Below are 21,916 nucleotides of genomic sequence, written 5' to 3' on the forward strand. Positions count from 1 at the left end.
GAGATAGCCATTTTGTTCGAAATACTCCAACGATCAGACAACAAAAACTTTGGGGTCAAAATAGCCCCCCAGAGCCCATGGGAAGGGTTATAATATATGCCTTGGAGCATATAAGATTTTTATAGAAGAGGTGGTTGCATAAACTATTAAAGTCAGAAAAGAATTTTTCTAAAAGGAATTCCCAGCGAGGATGTCCTGGGATAATTGCCTAGGGGAAGGATTTTGGTGAGAGGATTAGACAAAATAGAATTTAAAATGAGCAGAAATTATTCTGTATATGAGGAGGCTGCCTCTCCCTCTACCCCTCTCTTTACGCTAAAGTCTGACCTTTTTGCCCAATACTTTAGCAACTATTCCTGAAACACAAGTGCCGTTCAATTAGAATCCGAACCTTTTTAAAAGTACTAAAAACTTTCGGAATAAATTCTTTCTAATACCTTCGAGAGAATTTCACTGGAGAAGATAATTCAGTTCAGAAGGGCCATTTTCTTATTTTTGTGGATGATTTAAAATTTGACGGTACAATCTAACGAGGGCTCGTTTCCTTTACTTAATTAACTACTGCTGTTAGATCAATCAATGATGTGTGGTAAAATTTCAGCGAAAATGAATCCTCTAAATATGGCCCTCGCGAATATAATGCACAACTCATTTCCAAGATCAAAAATACAATTTAAGCTCGAAATCTATTATTCAGCCTCTAGAGTCAGCCTCATAAATTAAGTCTCGATTAGGGAATTACCATACTCTGCTATATTTTGATGGAAACACTTCCAAGGGTATCTTAATTGATTTCTAAAATGTTCCCAACTATTGCTGGCAACTATCATGCGGTGAAATTGCAAAAAAATTGTTTAAAATGAACCAGACAAGTGGGATCCTGGGAATGATGTTTATTACTGGAGGACGCCTGATGCTCCTACCACCAACACTAATAATTTTCCCCCCTTGTTAAAAGAAAAGCAAAAGAAGTAAAGGACAAAAAATCTTTGTCTAAATTAAGCTACCGGAATATAATTTAATAATTTGTGTTAAATGTCAACGAAAATAAGTCCTCTAAGTAAATCTTATGATACACCTAGTTGAGGTTGCTTGAGGGAAGGGTTTCTTCTGGAGGAGGGAGGACATTACAAAATCCACCAAAAAGTTTTTTACACAATTTTTTGCTTCTTTACGAGTCGGACATAATTTTCAGAAGGGGGCGGGGTCAAACCCGATAACACCTTCTGGATACAGCCCGGTTGCGGCTGTAGCTGCGACCATAATGCATATGATTTTTTTTATTCTTTATTTACTTTGTTTCCTGAGATAGGTTGAGCGGAGATCTCGGTCGATATATCGACGTTTAGGGCTTAGGATATGAAGGACCAAGCAAGTGGATTAGTTTTGATGATTTTACAGGAGCAGGAAATACAGGTATGACAGGCCCAGTGCTCGTTTTTGAATTCACTGACCTTTATTGTTGGTCGAAGGATGTTTGGGGAGAAGTTTTATTTTAAGATGGGTATAATCAAAATAAAGTAAATTTATTAATTGGAATGAGGGCTAATAGTTTGTCACTGGGCCAAAGAGGAAAGTTTATCGGGAGAAAAGGGTCAAAGACTTGGTCCTTATTTATGCGCTATGTGTTGAGGTTTGAATGAAAGTGTGTATCACTTGATGTGTGACTGGCTGATTAGAGGTGTTTGGTAGGGAGTAGTTTGATTCTGAGCGGTTAGTGAGGGTGTTTTATGGGGCTAAGAAGTTTGGCACGATTTCTTTGTCTCGCGATGGATGATAGAGCTAGGTTTCTACAGGATTATGTTAGGTTTTTGTAATTTCTGTGTAATTGTTCTTGTTATATATATTTTGACATGGCCTATGGGCCTTTGGTGTAAATAAATCCTATTCTATCTGCATATTTATCCCTCCCTTTTTTCTGTCTGGAATATCCTCGCTTTTCTTCATCTCATATTTTTTTTTCATTTTCTTACAATTTATGTATCCTGTTTGCAGGAACGGAAAATTTGAAAAGCGCCGAGTTTGAAAATGAGGAAAAATTTGCCGCAAATTCACAAAAAAGGGTTTTTCTTCTACGGATTGAAGGGCAGATTCAAGAAAAAACACACGCAATTAATGTAAGTCATTAAATATCTGAAGAATTGTTTCTTTTAAACATGAAGAAAATTGGAAGTTAAGTCAGGTGTAGCACCCGAAGAGTAAGAGAAGCTGTTAGAAGAATAGGCTCACGTCCGTCTCCCTGAAAGAGACAAAAAAAATAACTACCTTCTAATGTTACCCCGCCAAATCATAAGGCTAATAAAAAAAAAATGTAAACATTAGCAATATTTTTTTCTCTTTTTCTCTACTTTTGAGCGAAGATAAAAGAATTATTTTACCCAGAAGTAGATTTGCGTATTTTTTCAAAAAACTAGCCTGTGTTTTTGATAATATCCTAGCCCTTTTTAGAGTTGATGAAAAATAGCTTATAAACGAAACAATCTGCATTCTTTCAGAAAACTTCAGGTTGAATCCGAATAAACTTAGACCTTTCAGCGACATCGGAATTTTTATGAATTAAAATTATACTCGGTTTGAAGTTATATTGTTCTGCTTAGGAACGCTGAACTGTCAGTCGTGATAGTAGTAGTTTTCAGTTTCTATTGAATTCATTTGAAAGCGCCAAAATGTCTTATTTCTGATCATATCGATTTTTGTATCATCTTGATTCAAAATTTCTTATTGTACAGATTTCTCAAATTGGATCGAATCAAAATTTCTTGTCGTATCGAATTCCCATACTGTATGAGTTGTTAAGTGAACCGCCAAGCAATATAAAAGAATATAAAAAAAGTTAAATTTTAGGAATAAAATAGAAAATATATTTTTTGAAGAAAATTCCTAATAAAAGAAAAGGAAAATTTGCAATTATCTGTGCTTCGATAAGCAGAGTTCCTTGACTTTGGCCTCCTTGACTTTGATCTGAGCCAAAGAGTATGGATAACTTATAGGGGTAAAAAATGGCGCTAGTGTCGAAGTAAAAGTTAAACAACGCTATCTGTATTTGGCCTTTCTTGGAGGTTTTCCTGTGTAATAATAAGGTAAAATTAGTGTAGTAAGAAGTGTTTGATTTCTGCTTTGGAAAAAAAAAATAATTGTGAGGGTTGAAGAAAATACCAAGAAACGCCAAACGCTAGATACCACTCGTGATTTTTTTATATTATACTTTGATCTTAACGACTACATTGTCAGCTTTCCTGTGAGCCAAATTACAACTTAATTTTGTGCAACAAAATTGACTCGAAACAGAAAAAGAAGATAAAATTTTCAGTTATTAAATAGGAAATCGTATTAGGAGAATTTAAAATACTTCTTTTGGATATGTATAATGGCAATAGTTACGATTTGTAATTTGGCGTGTTGCGCAGCGTCACATCCTTCCAAATGAAGTAATTAAGAGAGATTCACTATTTTTGATGGTTTGACTTGAAGAAACAAGATAATATAAAATTGGGTTTATAGCCACTGGTCAAACACTACCTCAATTCTCAGTGACAGTTTTATCTTATGCCCGGTTTTAGGCCTTTTCGTGACAATTTGTCAAGGAATATCTCTTCATTTCTAGTTCGAACCAAGTAAAAATTGGGACACTTTTTAAAGTTATCGCTATCTACAAGGACCCTACTGAAATTCATTCCACAGGATTTTAACCTGATTTTATCGACAATAATATTGAAATAATATCCACTAAAGCAGTTTTTTGTAAAAATAAAAAATAAATACCACTTTGCTGCTATCAAGATGAACTAATCAAAAATAGGTTGATACATTAAACATTAGCTTTAGATATAAACCTCAGATATGAGAATCAAATGAGACCTTTAACGCTTAAAAGGTTCTTTGTGACGCTTCATTGCACAGTTGTTTCTGGTAAAAAAAATTCTGCAAGCAATTCTGCTAAAGGCATTGAAAAGTTATCAAACGTGGTACAATATAATGACCAATTTTAATGTAATGTTTCTTTATACTTCGGAGTATTGAAGCTAGGAAACAGAAGAAAACAATACAATTATCCGTGTTACTATGTAGATAGGAAAATAAAACGCACATAAATCATTAATTGTTGAACAACAGCGATTTTATGAGAATCTTATTGATCCAGCACGTGTAAGAATATAGCACTCTTTAAATCTTCCGTTCTTCTTTAAGACTGAGATCCTAAGACAGATTTTAGTTTGCTCCTTTTATACCTCCAAACAGGGTGGTGGGGAGACAATATTCACTGTGACATCCAAAAAAAAACTTAAAATTTTACTTTTGCTCATTTTTCACCAGCCATGCTATTCCCATAAAGTTATAGTAAAAAAAAAGGTAAAGGATGCGGCTCTAGACCCTTAAGGTCCGAACCGGCGGTGCTGATCTCTGTTTCAAGGCCCTTCAGCCAGGAAGTGCAATGGGAGGATGAGGGCCAGCCATCATGTGCTTTGCACACCCTTCCTGTTTACCTTCCCCAGATTTCTCCAGGTACCCATTCAGAGCTGGGTCGACTCTGGCTGAGCTTAAAGAGTCATGCCATTGACCCCGTTCCAAACCAAATAATTGGGTACACTAGGATTCGAACCCTAGTCCTCTTGGACAAAGGATCCTAAATCTAGCGCACCAATCCACTCGGCTAGGACCTAAAGTTATTGTTCCAGGAGCCCTGTGATGGAATGATAAAGAAGTCAAGGAACTGGTCCGACAAAAGCATCTGAACTTTTCATAATGCGATGGTAGATAGCCCTTAGGGTTATTACCCTTATCTGTGTTCTGTATTCCCCAATTATAACCACATGGAGTCAGCTCATACGCTCGAAGGGAGCCATAACCGGAAGTGAAAATGCAGGTCATTATAATTGTTCTCTCACCATCCCACTCTGGATGTTCAGCCATAGTTCGAGCATGGCTGGTGATATCCTGGTTATATTGTTTTTTCATATATATTATATATGGACAATATAACTCTATATATATATATATATATATATATATATATATATATATATATATATCTTGGGGGGGGGGTGTAGGGAACTTCTTGGGAGGGTTTAAAGAGGGAGGCTTTAAATAGATTAGGGTGGAGGAGGAGCGTGCGTAGCTGTGTTGGCCTCAGACGGCTTGGTGCTATAGTGAGTTATTATTATTATTAGTAGTAGTAGTATATATATATATATATATATATATATATATATATATATATATATATATATATACATATATATATATATATATATATATATATATATATATATATATATATATATATATATATATATATATATATATATATATATATATATATATATATATATATATATATATATACATATATGAAGGATTTAATTTCTGCCTCTGCATAGTAAGTATGAAAAATATTTTCTCGTAAAGAAACATATACCTATGTAATCATGAACCAAGATTCCCTATGTGAAGGAACTGCTGGCTATAGTGACCACACCGTTGTTCCTGATGACAGTGAAGACAGTGGAACTTCAAACTTTAAATGAACACTTCGCCCCGATGTCCGAAGACCATCTTCAGCACAACACAAACGAAAATATAAAAAAATATGCACTTTAAAATACGACTATTGGAAAAAAAGTTTAAAACAACCTCAGCATCCCTACGTCAACAATCCCTACGTTCAACCAGTACTTTTGCTGTTTATTTCAAACATTATTAGTAGTTTATGATGGAAAGGTAGTGTGGTCTTCGTCGCTATTTAGATGGGAAAATAAGACGGACGTAAGTAATTAATTGCTGAATAGGGTGGTTTTATTAGGATCTTATCGATGCCTAATAAGCACGTGCAAGAGTATGGCTTGGACTAATTTTGGTTCTTAGCTTTAGAAATGAGTTTTAAAACAATGTATATACCGTATCTCAAACAGTAAGCTGTCCAAAAGATATTATTCAATCCCGCTTTCTAGGGCTAGAGAGAAAGGTTTTTATGGCTTGGACACTTTTTTCATATGAAGGATGACAGGTTGCCAAAGATCTTCCTTGTCGACCAACCATATAGGGCAAAGTGAAAAGCTGGTCGTCCCCGAATGGGATTGAAGAAGGGATTGGGGAAGATAAAAACTCCATCATTCAATCTCGTTTTCTAGGGCTAGAGAGAAATGTTGAGATGGCTAGGACACATTTTACGGATGAAGGATGACAGATTTCCAAAGATCTTCCTTGTCGGCCAAACATCTAGGGCCGAAGGAAAAGATGGTCGTCCCCGAATGGGGTTGGAGAAGAGATTTGGGGGAGATAAAAACTTCCGTCATTCAGTCTCGCTTTCTAGGGCTAGAGAGAAATATTGAGATGGCTAGGACGCATTTTGCTGATGAAGGATGACGGATTGCCAAACCTTGTCTGCCAACCATTTAGGGCCAAATATAAGTCAGATCGTCCCTGAATGGTTGGGAGGAGGGATTTTGGGGAGATAAGAACTTCTTGGCGGGATATCAGGGGGAGAAGGGCATGTTTAACTATGTTGGCCCCAGGTGGCTTTGTGCTACAGTGAGCTTTTAATAGTAGTAGCAGTAGTATTATCCAAATAATTTTCTAAGAATACAATTTTATAGAATGTAATTTTACAAGTCATATATTTTTATTTCAAATAAAATACAATATTATAAAAATTTCTATACAAATATGTTTTGCAGAGGCTTATACAGGACATTTCAAAAGAGAGAGAGAATTATGACAAGCTCGATGCAGAGTACAGAACAAAGATGGAGTTGCTAGCTGACATGAATAAACGCGGAGGAAAAGCATCTACATGGGACAAGGAATTGAAAGAAAACTTAGCAGAGGTTGAGATTGAGAAGCAGAAACTGCGACGCAAAAGTATGTTCATTAACCTTTTATTTATCTTTATTTTTTTTAAACTAGTTAAAGTATTACCAAATATTTCATCTCTCTCTCTCTCTCTCTCTCTCTCTCTGTCTCTCTCTCTCTCTCTCTATCTCTCTCTCTCTCTCTCTCTCGCTCTCTCTCTCTGTCTCTTAGAGTCTCTTTTCTCTCTCCATCAGGTAGAGAAATCAGGATGATTTCTCTACCTTCTTCTCGGTCTATCCCCGTCCCTAGACGGAGGTTGTATAAATAGAGAATGACTGTAAATAAATACACGGTTCTTTTGCTTATAATTAACTTGTTGAAACTTGGTTCATATTAAGTCCCTGTACCAAAAATAAAATGGAGTAGACTAAATATAAAGGAAGAATGAAGGTTTATTATGCAGGAAAAAACCTTAAAAGATTGAAAGAAGAATCAAATTTTAAAAATTTCAATCTGCGGCTGAATAGTAGGGTTTAAATTTTTATAGTAAAATTGTTTTTGGGAAACTAATGAAGGGGCTATCAAAAGCCCACTAAAAACACTTTACATTTTCTCAGAGCCGATGATTTTGGTAAAGAGACGTATCCCTCCCCTGTATTACATTTTCCCTCCTCCTCCCCCGAACACTTCGTATGGATGGATGGTTGTAGGAACTTGAGGGGAGCACATTCAGTTGAAAAATTTAGGCTCTAATGCTATTTCAAGTATCAAATATACCCCTGCCCCAAATCAGTGGGGCTGAAAGCCACAAATAATGCAACTTGTCAATTGTTTACAGATAGGTTTTACAGTGGGGTCAGGGATGGATATTTTATTCTGGTTATCGTATGGGCTCAATATTTAAAAGATCAGTCCTTGGAACAAGAAGGTTACACATTTTTTGAAGGAGGGAGTTTTGGGAGGCCTAGAAATGCGCAAAAAATTTCAGTGATAAGTTTAAAACTTGCAACTGCAAAAGAATCTCATCGCATAATAAAAAAGTTCCACCGAAAGAGGGTAGCAAACGTTTTCTATATTTTAAACAGTTTTTCAAAAATCAAAAATTGCTGACACTTTCAGGAAATAATATCAGAATATTTTTGATAACTAATTCACAATTATTAGATTGATTTGCAGTAAATTTTTATCCTTACTTTTATCTTTCTAGAGAAATTTCTTTCAAATATTCAAAAAAGCAATAGTTAATTTGTTCATTACTTTGTCAATTCAAAATATGGCTTCAAATCTGAACATATTGATGGAACAATTACCAATGTGTGTATAAACAGTTTTATTATGCATCAATCTATATGATCAAATGAGATGGAATGAAAATTAAAAATTTCAACGAAAAAAGTGTCCTTTCATAATTGTAAAATTATATTAAAAATCTGGAATATAATTGTTCTTAAATATGATTTTTCCTGCGAATAATTAGTTCAAACTGGTAGCTAAAGTGACAAAGACATCAAAATAAAAATAAACATTCGCAAATAATAAAAATAAAATACAGACATTAAAATAAAATTAATTAACAAAATAATAGACATAAAACAAAGACATCAAAATAAAAATTTATTAAAATAAAAGAATATTTTGTCCTCCTAGACACATCATTGGTCTATTCATGCCCAAGGCTGTATCTAGGGTGGTAGGGATTTATACCCCCCTCCCCCTCCGAAATGTTTGTTTGTCTGACTCGTATAAATGTAACAACAACGGATATAAACAGATTTGTTATGCGTTTTCGAGTTTTTTTTTTTTTGTTAAAATAAAAGATTATTTCGTCCTCCTAGACACATCTTTGGTCTAGTCATGCCCAAGGCTGTATCCAGGGCAGTAGGGATTCAGACACTCCCCGAAAAAAAATCGAGGATACGGTCCTGGTCGTGTCTACAAACTTTGATTTTCTAATAATTTTCTTCTGGTTATCTCAAAATTATGAAGCTAGTTATCACAACGATTTCAGTCCATAAAAAAAGATCAAAGAGTTACAATCTGTTGATTCCCAAAGACAGCCACACCTTTAAAAGAAGTCTACACATTCTTAAGCTGTTTGTTTCCAAATCTGTTTAGCAGATTTTTTTGTTGATTTCTTACCCACATTTCTTATTTTCAAATTTCGTGCCTGCTTCTAACAAATCTACATAACTGCATTTACGAGTATTTTTATTGAAATTGATCATGCGATTTCTTATTAATTTTTTAAAATATGTATGGTTGTTTAAGTTTACGGTTGAATGATTCAAACAATAAGATTTCATTGCCACTTTTCTTTGCAATTAAACTATTTGCTTTTATTTTTATTTGCTTCTATTTATTCGCTTTTGTTTTTTTCATTTCTTTGCAGTTCAATTATTCAGCTATTTCTGCAAGCAAAAAAAAATGTTAGTGAGAATTGGGACGGCACAAATAGACCTTCAATTAAAGTAGTAAATGCAAGCCAATATTCTTGTCAGTTTTAAATAATTGGTAGCCACAAAGCATACCATAAAAAAGGCTTCCTTTTTGACCAATTTTTGATTGCAGAAGAAGAATTGGAAGCTCTGCGAAACGCTCAAGTTGAGAAAATTCTAAAACAAGAAGAAGAAATTAAAAACAGGATTGAACGCTCAGAAGAAAAGATCAAACAAATGCCTGAGCGAAATACTCAAGAAAGGATTATCAAGGTAGTAGAGGCTATTTTCTTCCCGGGGAAGGGTCTTAAGGAGACCCTATTGTATTCCCTAGAAAATAATCTAGTATTTAACGTATTTTACGTATTTTGTTGGTTAAAATCATCCCAATATAAATTAATCAAAATAACAAAGATAGCGTAGAGAAAAACTTAAACACACTAAAATAAAAATTAAACCTAAAAATTAAGGCAATAATAATGTAGAGAATTATGAGTGAAAATGGTCCAAAATCACTGCAAAAATGGGCGTGGGCAGGGTTCTGGGCAGCGTCCTCAACGCCCACTCTTTACGCTAAAGTTTTTTATTACTTTAAAAAGTAGAGTTTTGACAACGATTCACAATTTAGCGTAAAAAGTGGGTCGTTGAAGAGGGGATAGCCCCTTTCAAATACGGAATCATTTCTTTTCTTTTTAAGTTTAATGTCGATCCTTACTTTCAATTAAAAAAAAAAACTTGTTTTTTTTCTGAATGTTTTTCAACTAATGCAGGTTTGAATTTGGCTCACCGTACTTGAAAATTTAAATCGAAATTTGCATATGAATTTTGGCAAATTTTTCCATCGGTGTAAAATTTCCTCTGGAAAGTTTACTGATTGTAGGCTGTGTAGTGTTAGCTAGGAGCACAAAAAGCTTCATTGGCAACGCAAAGAAATAGCAAAATAATGTTTCTAAGAGCTGAAATCATAAATACATGAAATTATTTTCTTTGATGTAAAACTGTAATAAACAAACCAGATTATGATATGCTGTTGCTGTTGATAATAATAAACAACTGTTTAAATAATAACATTTAAATAATTAAATATTTTCAGAAAATGTCGTTACTGTAAATTCTAGAGCCATTTTTCCACTTCGCAAGTCAAAGAAAATGATAAGTTAACAATTTCACTAAGCAACGTAAAGAGCGAGGTATTGAGGAGTAGGTAACCCCTCTCATACACGTAATAATTTTTGTCCGTCCTAAGTTTTGATGTTTCTCCTCACTTTCAGTTGAAGAAACTTGTTTTTTCTCTAATATTTTTTAAATAATGCCGGGATAATGCCATGGAAAATTCCTTCCCCTACCGGTGAATCCCTCCATGTAAAGTTCTTCCCATATAAATCATCTCCCCCCAAAGGAAAAATTCCCCCCAGAGAATTCCATTCTAGCGGAAAATTACCCTCGGAAAATTTTTTGCAGATGATTCCAGCTGAAAATTTTTTCTTAGCCCACTTTAATTCGAAAAAGTCTATTATTTCTGATTGTTTTTAAAATCTTGCCGAAAATTTCCCTTCGTGGAAAATTCTTCCCACATATACTCCCCCCCCCCCGTCCGCCCCCTAGTAGAAAGGTGCTCCGGCAGAAAATTTCCTCAGGAGAATTTACCCTATGGAAAACTCCCCCACGGAGAATTTCTCCTGTGGACCCCCTCCCCTCTTACGGAGAGATAATCTAGACAATTTCAACCCGGGTAAATATTTCCCCCAGACAATTCCCTGACGCTTCGAACTTCTTTGAATTGTCCTCTCCCTTCCCAGGAAAAAAAAAACATTTATCACTTCTAGTTTAGCTCCTTTTTATGATAAACCCTCTGCAAATACACTCATTCATCAGCAGTAAAAAAAAAAACAAAAAAAAAAAAAAAAAAAAAAAAAAAAAAAAAAAAAAAAAAAAAAAAAAAAACTGGAAAGCCAGTCCCCTTCCATTTCCTTCTGCTTCTATCTTGGCAGAGGTATTAAAGTAAACAATTGTCTTTTTTGCCCTTCTTTTATTGTATTGATGATAGACTGCTGCATTGCTGCAATGGATGTTTGTTTTACCAAGTGTGTATGTGTATTTGTTTTTTTTTTTTTTTCAATGTGTCCATCCCAATACTATCCTATATATATCTAAGAAACACTCAATAAAACAATCACTCAGTAAAAAAGATCAGTTATGTCTTGGGCCTAAAGGCTGTCTGAAATAACAAAGAATATCAGAATGATAGAGTGTATTAAAGTAGAGGTATTTAAAATTTCAAGTGTTGGAATATTACCTAAAATAAAATTCTGTGTGTCGTTAAAGTGGTCTACATTATTTAACTGTGCATTTAATTCTTACAAAAAAAGAAAAAGGTATACAATGTATTTTCCAATGTCGAGGGGGGGGGGGGGCAAATTGTCTTTTTTTTCAATTGTTTTCACTGAAAACTCAAAAAGGCTTGTGATCTATTATGATTAATTGACATTGCAACAGTAGAATGTTTACTGCCTAGTGTGTCCATGCTAAAATAGCAGCAGCAAAAAAAAACGCTTGGTAAAAAATGCCAACCCCGTCTTGGGCCTTAAGCCTGAAAAACAAGTTGTTTTTTTCAGTCTTTACTTTCTAGAGCTCGGAGGGCAAACAATAGAAGTAAAAAAAAATGCCCTTTGTACAAGTTTCTCAAAACTATTAATCATCAACACGGACACCATTTTTCAACTGCAGCTTATCATTAGTTGCATGATTGATATCAACTCATTATTGAGTTCTTTTATTGTTATTGTTAAGCTCTTTTATTTTGAAAATTTATGTTATTTTCAAATGTTTATTCCATGGAAAAATTTGAATAAGTTTTGAGGTTTTTCATTGTTAAATATTTAACTATTATTATTAATATTCAGATCTTTTGATTTTCATGCTGAAGAGAAGGAAACGATTGAGGATTACTTTTTTTATGGTTCTTAGAAAATGATTGTCAAGATCCTGGGAATAAATAGTGCCGTAGACGCTCTGGAAATATACCTATGTGATTTTTTGAGATTAAAGAAAAAGGAAATGTTGGTAAAAGTCCTAGTGAAATGAAATAGAAGTCCTAGAGAATAATAAATATAAAGACGAAAAAGCTAAAAATAACGTCATCGATATTTTTGTAATTTCCTTTATTAAAAAAATGCTTTATGAGTCTACTGCTCCTGAGGATCCTCCCAGAGGCCACTCAGCGTGTCCCCAGGTGGTGATTTGGATACGCCGTACAGACATGTAGGATATCTCCATAGGACGTACGGACCAAGGGTGGACCTTGTCGCTGGGATTCCATAGTTGAACCTGGGGCACCATCACCTGGGGCCATGAATACAGGTGGAAGAAGAAGAAGGCCCCTCAGAAGTACACTCAACAGGGCCCACCTTAGTGTCCACACGCCCCTTGAGATACAAACCTTCTCCCAGTAATGGGTTAAATTGCATGGTGACGCAGAACACCATCATAGGAGAATCCTCCATAGGAGGACAACTGCGACAGGGTGCAAGATCCAGATCTATGGACAACGGTCTCTGCAAAGGGCTGCCTCGCCCCTTCCAGGTTACTTGCAAGACTGGAGACCTTGCGGTCAACTCTATTCTCACTTGAAGAGTGGTGCACCTCAAGGAAATTATAGTTTATTAAGCGACACAGCATTCGCACCGGATTCTGATTAATGGATAATTCTTCTGGGCTTAGTATGTTTTGACGGGTGTTTTAAGGCTGAAAAATATCTTCCTAGCTAACTTATCTACTATGGTTGCCTCTCCGCAGGCGCATAATATTTGTAGGCGTGGACATATAATGAGTCGGAGGCAACAGGCTTGAGATTGTCTGTGCAGGATTTCGACTCTTGTTGATAGAAGAGCATCACCAAGTGCTGAAAACCTTTTTGTGACCAAGATGGGCCCATAATTGCACAAAGCCTCCCTTCATACTTGACGTCCCAGGGACTTCATGCTGTCCAGTTCTAAGCCGGCTTAACCGGTTCGGTGTAGACTTGAAAAGATAGTTTGATCCCCGTCCTGCACTGGTATCCGGGGTCATTGGTATCCTGGTATCCGGGTTAAATACTGTAGACTATCTTTAACCACACACAGAGTTTTATTTCAGGTAATATTCCAACACTTAATGTTCTAACTACCTCTACTTTAATACACTCTATCATTCTGATATTCTTTGTTATTTCAGACAGGCTTTAGCCCCAAGACATAATTCATGTTTTTTACTGAGTGTTTCTTAGAGGTATATAGTATAATATTCTGATGGACCCATTGAGCGGAAAAAACACGCATATTATAAAACAAACATCCGTGGCAGCAATGCAGCATTCTATCATCAAAACAATAAAAGAAGGGGAAAAAACAATTGTTTTCTTTAATACCTGTGCCAAGATGGAAGCAGAAGGAAATGAAAGAGGACAGGCTTGGCAGGATTTTATTTATTTATTTTTTTTTTTTTACTGCTGATGAATGAGTATATTTGCAGAGGGTTTATCATAAAAAAAGAGCTAAATTGGAAGTAATAAATGAATATTTTTTTCCTGGAAAGGGAGAGGAGAAAGTGTCAAAGAATTGTCCGAGAGAAATATTTACCCGGGTTGAAATTGCCTAGATTATCCTTCCGTAGGTGGGGGATTTTCACGGAAGAAATTTTCCATTGGGGAGTTTTCCATAAGATAAATTATCCAGAGGGAACTTTCTGTGGGAGCATCTTTCTGCTAGGGGGCGGACGGGGGGGGGGGGGGTATTCGTGGGAAGAATTTTCCACGGAGGGAAATTTTTGCCATGATTTTCAAAACAATCAGAAATAATAGACTTTTTCAAATGAAAGTGGGCTAAGAAAATTTTTTTAGCTGGAATCATCTGCAAGAAATTTTCCGGGAATAATTTTCAGCTAAAATGGAATTGTGTAGGGAGAATTTTCCTGGTGGGGGTAGGTGTTTTATATGGGAAGAACTTTACATGGAGGGATTTGCCGTGAGGGGAAGGAATTTTCCATTGAGGGGGAAGCCAGATTTCCCGGCATAATTTAGAAAAGATCAGAAATTAAACACAAAACAGGTTTCTTCAACTGAAAGTGAGGAGCAACATCGAAGCTTATAACGAACAAAAGTTATTACGTATATGAGAGGGGTTACCTACTCCTCAATACCTCGCTCTTTACGTTGCTTAGTGAAATTGCTAACTTATCATTTTCTTTGATTTATGTAGTGAAAAATGACTCTAGAATTTACGCGTGTTTAGGCGTGTGAATATTTAAACAGTTGTTTATTATTATCAACAACAACAGCATATCATTATCTGGTTTGTTTATTACAGTTTTACAGCAAAGAAAATAGTTTCATGTATTTATGATTTCAGCTCTTAGAAACATTTATTTGTTAAGGAAAAATTTGTGGGTTGCCAATGAAGCTTTTTGTGCCCCTAACTGATATTAAACAACCTAGAATCAGTTAACTTTCCAGTGGAAATTTTACACGGGCGGAGAACTTTGACAAAATGAATATGAAAATTTTGTTTTAATTTTCCATTAGTTGAAAAACGTTCTGAAATTTAAAAAAGAACATTTTTATTAATAGAAAGTAAGGATCGACATCAAAACCTAAAAAGAACAGAAATTATTCCATATATGAAAGGGGCTGTTCTCTCCATAACGACCCGTTCTTTACGCTACAGTTTGAATTTTTGTCAAAACTCTACTTTTTAAATTAATAAAAAACTTTAGCGTAAAGAGCGAGCGTTGCGGACCCTGCTCAGAACCCTGCCCACGCCCATATTTGCAGTAGTATTGGACCATTTTCACTATAAATTCTGTACATTATTATTGCTTTCATTTTGCGATTTAATTTTATTTTAGTTTATTTGATTTGTTCTCTACGCTATCTTTGTTATTTTGATTAGTTTATATCGGGCAATTTTAATCCCCGAAATGTAGGTCTAAATTTAGGAATTTAAAAGAGATGGGAACTTCCTGGGAGGTTATAAAGAGGGAGCTTTTGAATAGATTGGGATGGAGGAGGAGCGTGCATAGCTGTGTTGTTTTCAGAAGCTGTTTGAAGTAGTGAAGTAATCTATAATTGTGTCGACAAAGAGAAAGTAAGACAAATAAAAAGAACTTTATAGGAATCCTGGCGAATTCCCACAGTACGAAATTTCCCTTGGAAATTTCATCCTCCAAGAACTTCCCTTCCCACGGAAAATTGTCCCCTTAGAAAATCTCCGTGCAGAAAAATCTCCTCCCTTCCCAAAAAATGTCTGTATACTTCCCAATAAGAAAGACAATATACAAATTTCATGACTTAAAAACTTTCCCCAGGGGCTGTGACGGGTTATGTTATCCTTAAACACATATTTACTGAGATTTTCATCGATGCTGTGCAAAATGGCTATCTAAGAATCTTGATCGGATGACCTTCAGGAAAAAAGATTCGTGGGAGGGTTGTCAGTTGTCCTCCAATCTTTTTGGTCACTTAACAAGGGCGCTAGAACTTTTAATTTACGTCTGAATGAGCCCTTTATTGTTATTCTAGGACTGTTGGCTTATTCTTTCTTCCGGCAAAATATGTAAAATTCCAAATTTTTGGAGATCGGAGCTTGAGATTTTTACTATACGGTTGTCGGATACGCTGAATCTGATGATTTGATTTTGATTAAGATTCCTTAACTTTCAGGGGGTGTTCCTTCTTTTTTGAAAATCAGGCAAACTTTCTCAGGCTCGTGACTTTTGATGGATAACACTAAACGTAAAGATTTGTATATGTTTGGAAGCAATATAATAGGCTGATTCTTTTGATACATCTATTCATATCAAAATGTTTTTTTTTAGTTTTGGTGACTATTTAGCCGCATCGCTCCTTACTTACAGTTCGTTTACCACGAACTGTTTGATATAGCCTAGTTAACAGCATGTATTTAGACGTTATAAAAATGTCTAGTTTTGATAAGTCCTTCTATACTTTAGCTGCAATATAATATTACATAAAGAAATATAATATAATATAATCACTATAATAATGATTTTTATGATGTAGAACAAACAATTAATATACGGGAAAAAAATTATACATGCATAATTAATATACCCAATAAAAATATACAGTGCATGAAATGTCCACTTTGGGATTGTAAATTTGGAAACGTGGGCTATGTTTTTCTTCTTAAAGTTCTTAAAATTCTTTCTTCTTAAAATCTTAGAAAAAAAAGTTCTTAGAAAAAAAGTTTTTCTTCTTAAAATTCTTAAAGTTCCCGTATCCTTCAAATCATTTTTTATAGCATATATTTGAGCGTGTCCTACTTTTTAGTGTACAGCTAAATTTTTATCTACGCACCTCAAGGAGGAACTCCTCAAGGTCACAAGGACCTCCTCAAGGTCCCAAGGAGCTCCTCAAGGTCACTTTATGGTTAGGCGTCTCTTAGCAGGTGATTTCCATCAAACACAGTTGTTTTAAAGGAGTATCCAGTCATCGACTGCATCACTAAAAATTTTACAAACCCAGGAGATCAAATACAGATCCTGAGACACATTTTTGATATTGTGAAGAGCCTAAACTTCCATAACATAATGCTTATTCAGAATAACATAAAGAAAAACCCAAGGCCCCTAAATTGGTCCTTGAATTTTACTTCAAAGAGAAGAAAAAACGTATCTTCGATGTTTCACAACTGAGAAATTTCATTTGGTTTATATTTTTCAAATGACAACCATCCAAAGGTATAGGATGATACCAGTGACATTTGTTTAGATCTTGTAATAGCTCCCGTTGAATAAGTTAAGAAGAAGAATAATAAGTCATGCATAAGAAGTTTAAGGAGAAGTATGAGCAGTAACAAGAAGAAGAGGGAGAAATCATGGTTATTACAAGACCCATTTTGGTTTATTTACAGGAGGTTTTGGTTTATTCACAAGACCCAGACGAACAGATTCCTTTTTTCCAAACACATTGCTTGATCTCCTGAAAAGCCTCAACATCCATCATTTTATATAATTTCAGAGTTGCATGAAGCAACAACCCAAGACCCGAATAGATATGTTCTTTGGTCAATGAATCAGAATCAGAAAGGTACCTCCGATGTTTGTCAACTCAACAGTTTTGTTGATTTTTTGATTTTACTAATTACGATCATCGATAATTATAGAATGGTATTATTAACCTTTATTTCAATACCATAGGAACTACTTTTAAGCACTTTTAGTGGAAGTTATGGTGCATCATACTTATTAAAAGTAGCAAAAGCATCCTTCTGGGAGTAATATATTCATTGTGGCCAACCGAGGTAAATATAATGGTATTGCCCTTGGAAAGCTTTATTATACTTTATTAGATCATTCTGTCCTTTACCTTTCTGGGCTTTACCCTATTTCTAGAAATAAGGATTCTAGTGATATTCGGGTGGCTTATTTCCGTTTCTGTAAATATCTTCTCTATAGGAATCTAAAAATAATAAATAAGTTTTGCCTTCCGAATATTACTGACATGCTGACTGGTTTACACAAAACGCTTTCAGAAACAGTGTAATGGCGTTTGTCGCCTCACCATGGTTCGATCCGTTTGTTTATTTTTGAATCCATTCTTTTTTATGTGTGTATTTACTCCCTTATTTATCTTGTGATGTAAGTGCGTTATAAATAATATTATTATTATTCGAAAGAATCAGGTGAAATGATGAAGAAAAATCGAATTAAATGACTCTTCTTTTTTCCTGAGGGTCTAATAATCATATTAAATTTTATTGTCACCCTCTGTGCACAGCCAAAACTCACTGAAGAACAGTATGAAGAAAACAAAAACAAAAATGGTATAAAACTAGTTTGGAGCTTTACATACTCACTCAGCATATTTAGAATTGTCCGAGACGTCACAACATACAAAACTTGATAATAGTCAAACTTGTGGGGAAATTCCAGTCTGATTGGCAAAACTTTATAAACATGACATTCATTATGTTTGTCGTGATTCAAGTAACTATATTCATAGACATTTTGAAGGAGTTCAACACAGAGGACCATGTAATTCTTCTAAAAAAGATGGGAATTAGAGGAAATGCTCTGAAAATTATTTCATCAAATTTCAGTCACCGGTCTATGTATGTGCGACTGAATGATATGAAATCAAGCGGTTACCATGCTCGTTGTGGTGTTCCCCAGGGGTTTCCTCTCTGCTCTCTTGTCTTCTCAATATGTATTAATGACATCCATCAGGCAGTCTGTGATTTGACAACGAATGTTGGAAATAGAGGCGAAATGAATAAACCTAAGAAATCTCTTGTACTGTTTGCTGATGATACGAATTTTTGAGCTGCGGAGCGCACCGAAGCTCAGCTTTTAGGGACCTTGAGTGATGATATAGAAAAAATGGAGAAATGGTTAATGCTAAATAAACTGAAAGTAAGTCACAGCAAATTGGGTTTCGATGCATGGGGCAGATCACCGTCATATTGCCCCTGGTTGCAAGATCTTACAGTAGGAGACTTGACGAAAAGACGTCAGAAGTCAGTTAAAAAACTAGGTGAAATAATTGATGAAACATTAAGTTTTTCAGAGTATGTACACTGTGTATCGTCGAAAGTACCAAGGAATATAGTTATGATAAGGAAGCTAAACCATCATTTTCCGTAGTTCTCTAGAATTTAGCTGTGCCTGCTATTTATGGGATTCATAGACTTGCATCAGTTGGAAATATTTAGCCGCGAATCCATATTCTACCATTTTCAGGGTTGTGCTTATTTTATGAGCTTAAACTAATATATAATTAAGGTTGTTTCAAAATTATGAAGCTTTTAGGTCAGTGTTGCTGCGTTGCCAAATTTTGTCAGTGTTACTGCGTTGAACGTTGAATAGGTACTAATTGGTTAAATATGACAATCGACTGTAAAATTGAAATATTAACAAAATATTGATTCCTAAATACATCTACTGTTTCGAAAGAAAGCTGCACCCTCTTAAGAAGTTATTTTGAGGGACATAATTCTTTTTTGGCTTGAAAAATAAAATATACTTCTCTCACGGGTCTTTATTCGTTTATTTCACCTAGTCTATTTTAATACTTACAAAAAATTAATAGACCATCCGAGATTTCTTCCTGTTCCTCGTTGTCTATTCCATTACCCTCACTTATGCCCTATTTTCAATTTCTTCACAAACTCGGCTAGCTTTGACTGTTTTTCACCCTTTTGGCATGTTGGCTTATGTATCCGTCATTTTTCTTATTTTACTAATCAAATAATATTTGTTTATGTTTTTTGTCGTGTTTGTTTTAAGTTTGGATGAAATACGAGTAAGTCCAATCTGTGCATGAATGGGACTTTATCTGGAAATAAATCTTATCTCAAGATTCATTCATTTCACTATTCTTCTTTTCAGAAGCGACTCATCGCCAAGCTTAAGCAAGCATATTTGAAGCTCAAGCAAGCGAAATCATAATTTTTCATTACGTATGAGTGCAATATTAAATCTTTAATTGGCCATTTTTATACGTAGCCTTTTGTCAGATAAGTTATTACTGAGCCCCAATGTACTTTCCTCAAATAAAAAGTTATACGTAGACTTTCGAACTGAATAAACAAGGGAAAAGTTTAAATCAATATCTATCCTTATAGCAATCATCGTGTAACACACCATTGCATCTATATCCATAATCGGTTCTAGGCTAAACCCCCCGAACAATCCTCTTATCCGGGTAGTTGGATTCAGTCGGCTACCCATGACTGGCGACTGGCCTTTTAAGATAGAATGGAGTAGTGGTAGGAACATCTGTAACGTACTGGTTCGATGCCCTTTTGATGGTCAGCACCGCATATGCTGAAGAGAAGTACGGAGACAACTGTTTTGCTTATCGTATGAAACAATAGTGAATGTAGAAACTTGTTGTCTTTTGGCTCGACTTAGCAAGTTCTAGTCACGGGACTTTTTCGCTAGGTGACCCAGAGGTACGATAGTTTCCAGTAATCCGTGGTTTGTTTCAATCATAAAAAGGATTCTTTCCTTAAGTAAAAATATAACTGAAAAGAACTGAAGCATCTGCAGCGAAGGAGTTATAATTATTACGGTAAAGATAAACGGTCAAGGGAAAAGGTTGGGTCTTGGGTACCCGCATGGGTTCCTACTGGATCCGAATTTAGGGCTGCAGCTTCCTACTCTCTGTACCTTTAAATGTATCTAAAATTGGCGCTGACGAATGCTAATTTCGATGATCAATAAAGTATTGTATATAAAGTAGTCATACACTCGCTTAAAGTGCTGTGCTAGCAAGCATAAGTTAATAATATGAGCAAAAGACAACTGAGAATAAATATCCTTTAATACACTACCTCCAATCTTCCCTCCTCAATAAATAAAAATGTAAAGTCGAAAGAGTTAACATTTTTTTAGATTGTGTATAGGTTGATCTAATCATGGAAAAAGACAGGCTTCTAGTTACCCAGAAGTCCCATCCCTTGGAACTTGCAAAAACAGAACAATTGTTTAACTTGTACAGTTTCTGGGAAGCATATCGAGCTCCTTGTATACAGAAAAGTTCAACACATCTTTTATTTTATTTATTGGATTTGTCAAGGTACCGGAATTAGCAAGCTGTCATACCAATTTTAGGTGCCTTTTTGTTCCAAAATTTACAAGCTGCCACTACAACTTCAGGTGTTAAGACTACTGAGAACCAAAGTTCAGTGAGAGCCAGATAGTTAAAAGATGTAATCAGTTCATTCAATGCTCTCCTCGAGTTAACATCTCAGTATCGGAGAGCACGCATTTTGACTTATTTTATGATAATCTTGTGAACACCTGTGAATAGTTATTATGACCAGGAAAAAGAGACGTAATGATATGGAATCCACACGATTATCTATGCAAGATTCAACAGCCGAAGGGACAATACGTGATTCGATTGATGCGCTGACCAGTTCGGTCTATCAGATTTTAGAAACAGTTAAAGCAACGTGGGAGGAGATACAAGGTATGAGATCTGAATTATTTGAAATCCGTTCAGACATTAGTAGTCTAACCTCCAAGGTGATCGATATTGAAATTATAACTGCTACCCACTCGGATACAGTAACAAAGACTCAGGCAGAATTAAAAGATATAAGAAAGAAAGAAACCCATGGATCTCACTGATAAGGTCCTCATATTAGAGAATTTGGAAAAGAAAGACAACATTATTGCTTGTAATTTAAAGGCTGCCTCAGTCCCGGAGGCCTCGACGAAAATGGAACTTTTGCTGGTAAACTTCTTACAACTAAAAATTAATTTTGAAGTTAAAGAAGTACATGACAAATTGTGAAAATACGACTCATGAACTCGGATGACAAATTCTCGGTACTTCAAGCGAATAAACAATTACGTGACCAGCCCTGGAAAAAAGACCTTGATAAAGCGACAAAATTTGATTACAATGGAGTTTTCTTTAGTGATGATGTTAGTAAAACCTGCAGGGAGATTCGCGCTACACTGAATCAAAAAAAGAAAGAAATGAAGGATAAAGGTTTTGTTGCATGGATCCCACCCATGGTACCACCCACATTATGCTACATAGACCAAGACGGAGTGAAACAAAAAAAGAAGTGGTATAACGTCCCACCAGTCGAATAAATTGTGTTATTTTCTTAAATTTATTTTTTTTGTCATTATTAGTGATTTGTTCGAATTTGTTCATAACAGTCATTATATAAATGCGC

General features: G+C 35.2%; 1 protein-coding gene across 2 annotated transcripts in view; it reads left to right on the plus strand.

Moving 5' to 3' along the window:
* The window catches only part of LOC136040991 (DNA ligase 1-like), a 37,800-nt gene extending 18,012 nt beyond the window's left edge, over positions 1-19,788 (plus strand). For both annotated transcript variants that reach the window (XM_065725487.1, XM_065725488.1), the window contains exons 3-6: positions 1,996-2,117; positions 6,675-6,858; positions 9,358-9,497; positions 19,608-19,788. In XM_065725487.1, the coding sequence (XP_065581559.1) occupies positions 1,996-2,117; positions 6,675-6,858; positions 9,358-9,497; positions 19,608-19,667 (506 nt within the window). In that variant the 3' untranslated portion in view covers positions 19,668-19,788. The remainder of the gene's footprint in view (positions 1-1,995; positions 2,118-6,674; positions 6,859-9,357; positions 9,498-19,607) is intronic.
* The last annotated feature ends 2,128 nt before the right edge of the window (positions 19,789-21,916 follow it).

The sequence above is a fragment of the Artemia franciscana genome, chromosome 21 (assembly GCF_032884065.1).
Source record: "Artemia franciscana chromosome 21, ASM3288406v1, whole genome shotgun sequence".
Classification (NCBI taxonomy): domain Eukaryota; kingdom Metazoa; phylum Arthropoda; class Branchiopoda; order Anostraca; family Artemiidae; genus Artemia; species Artemia franciscana.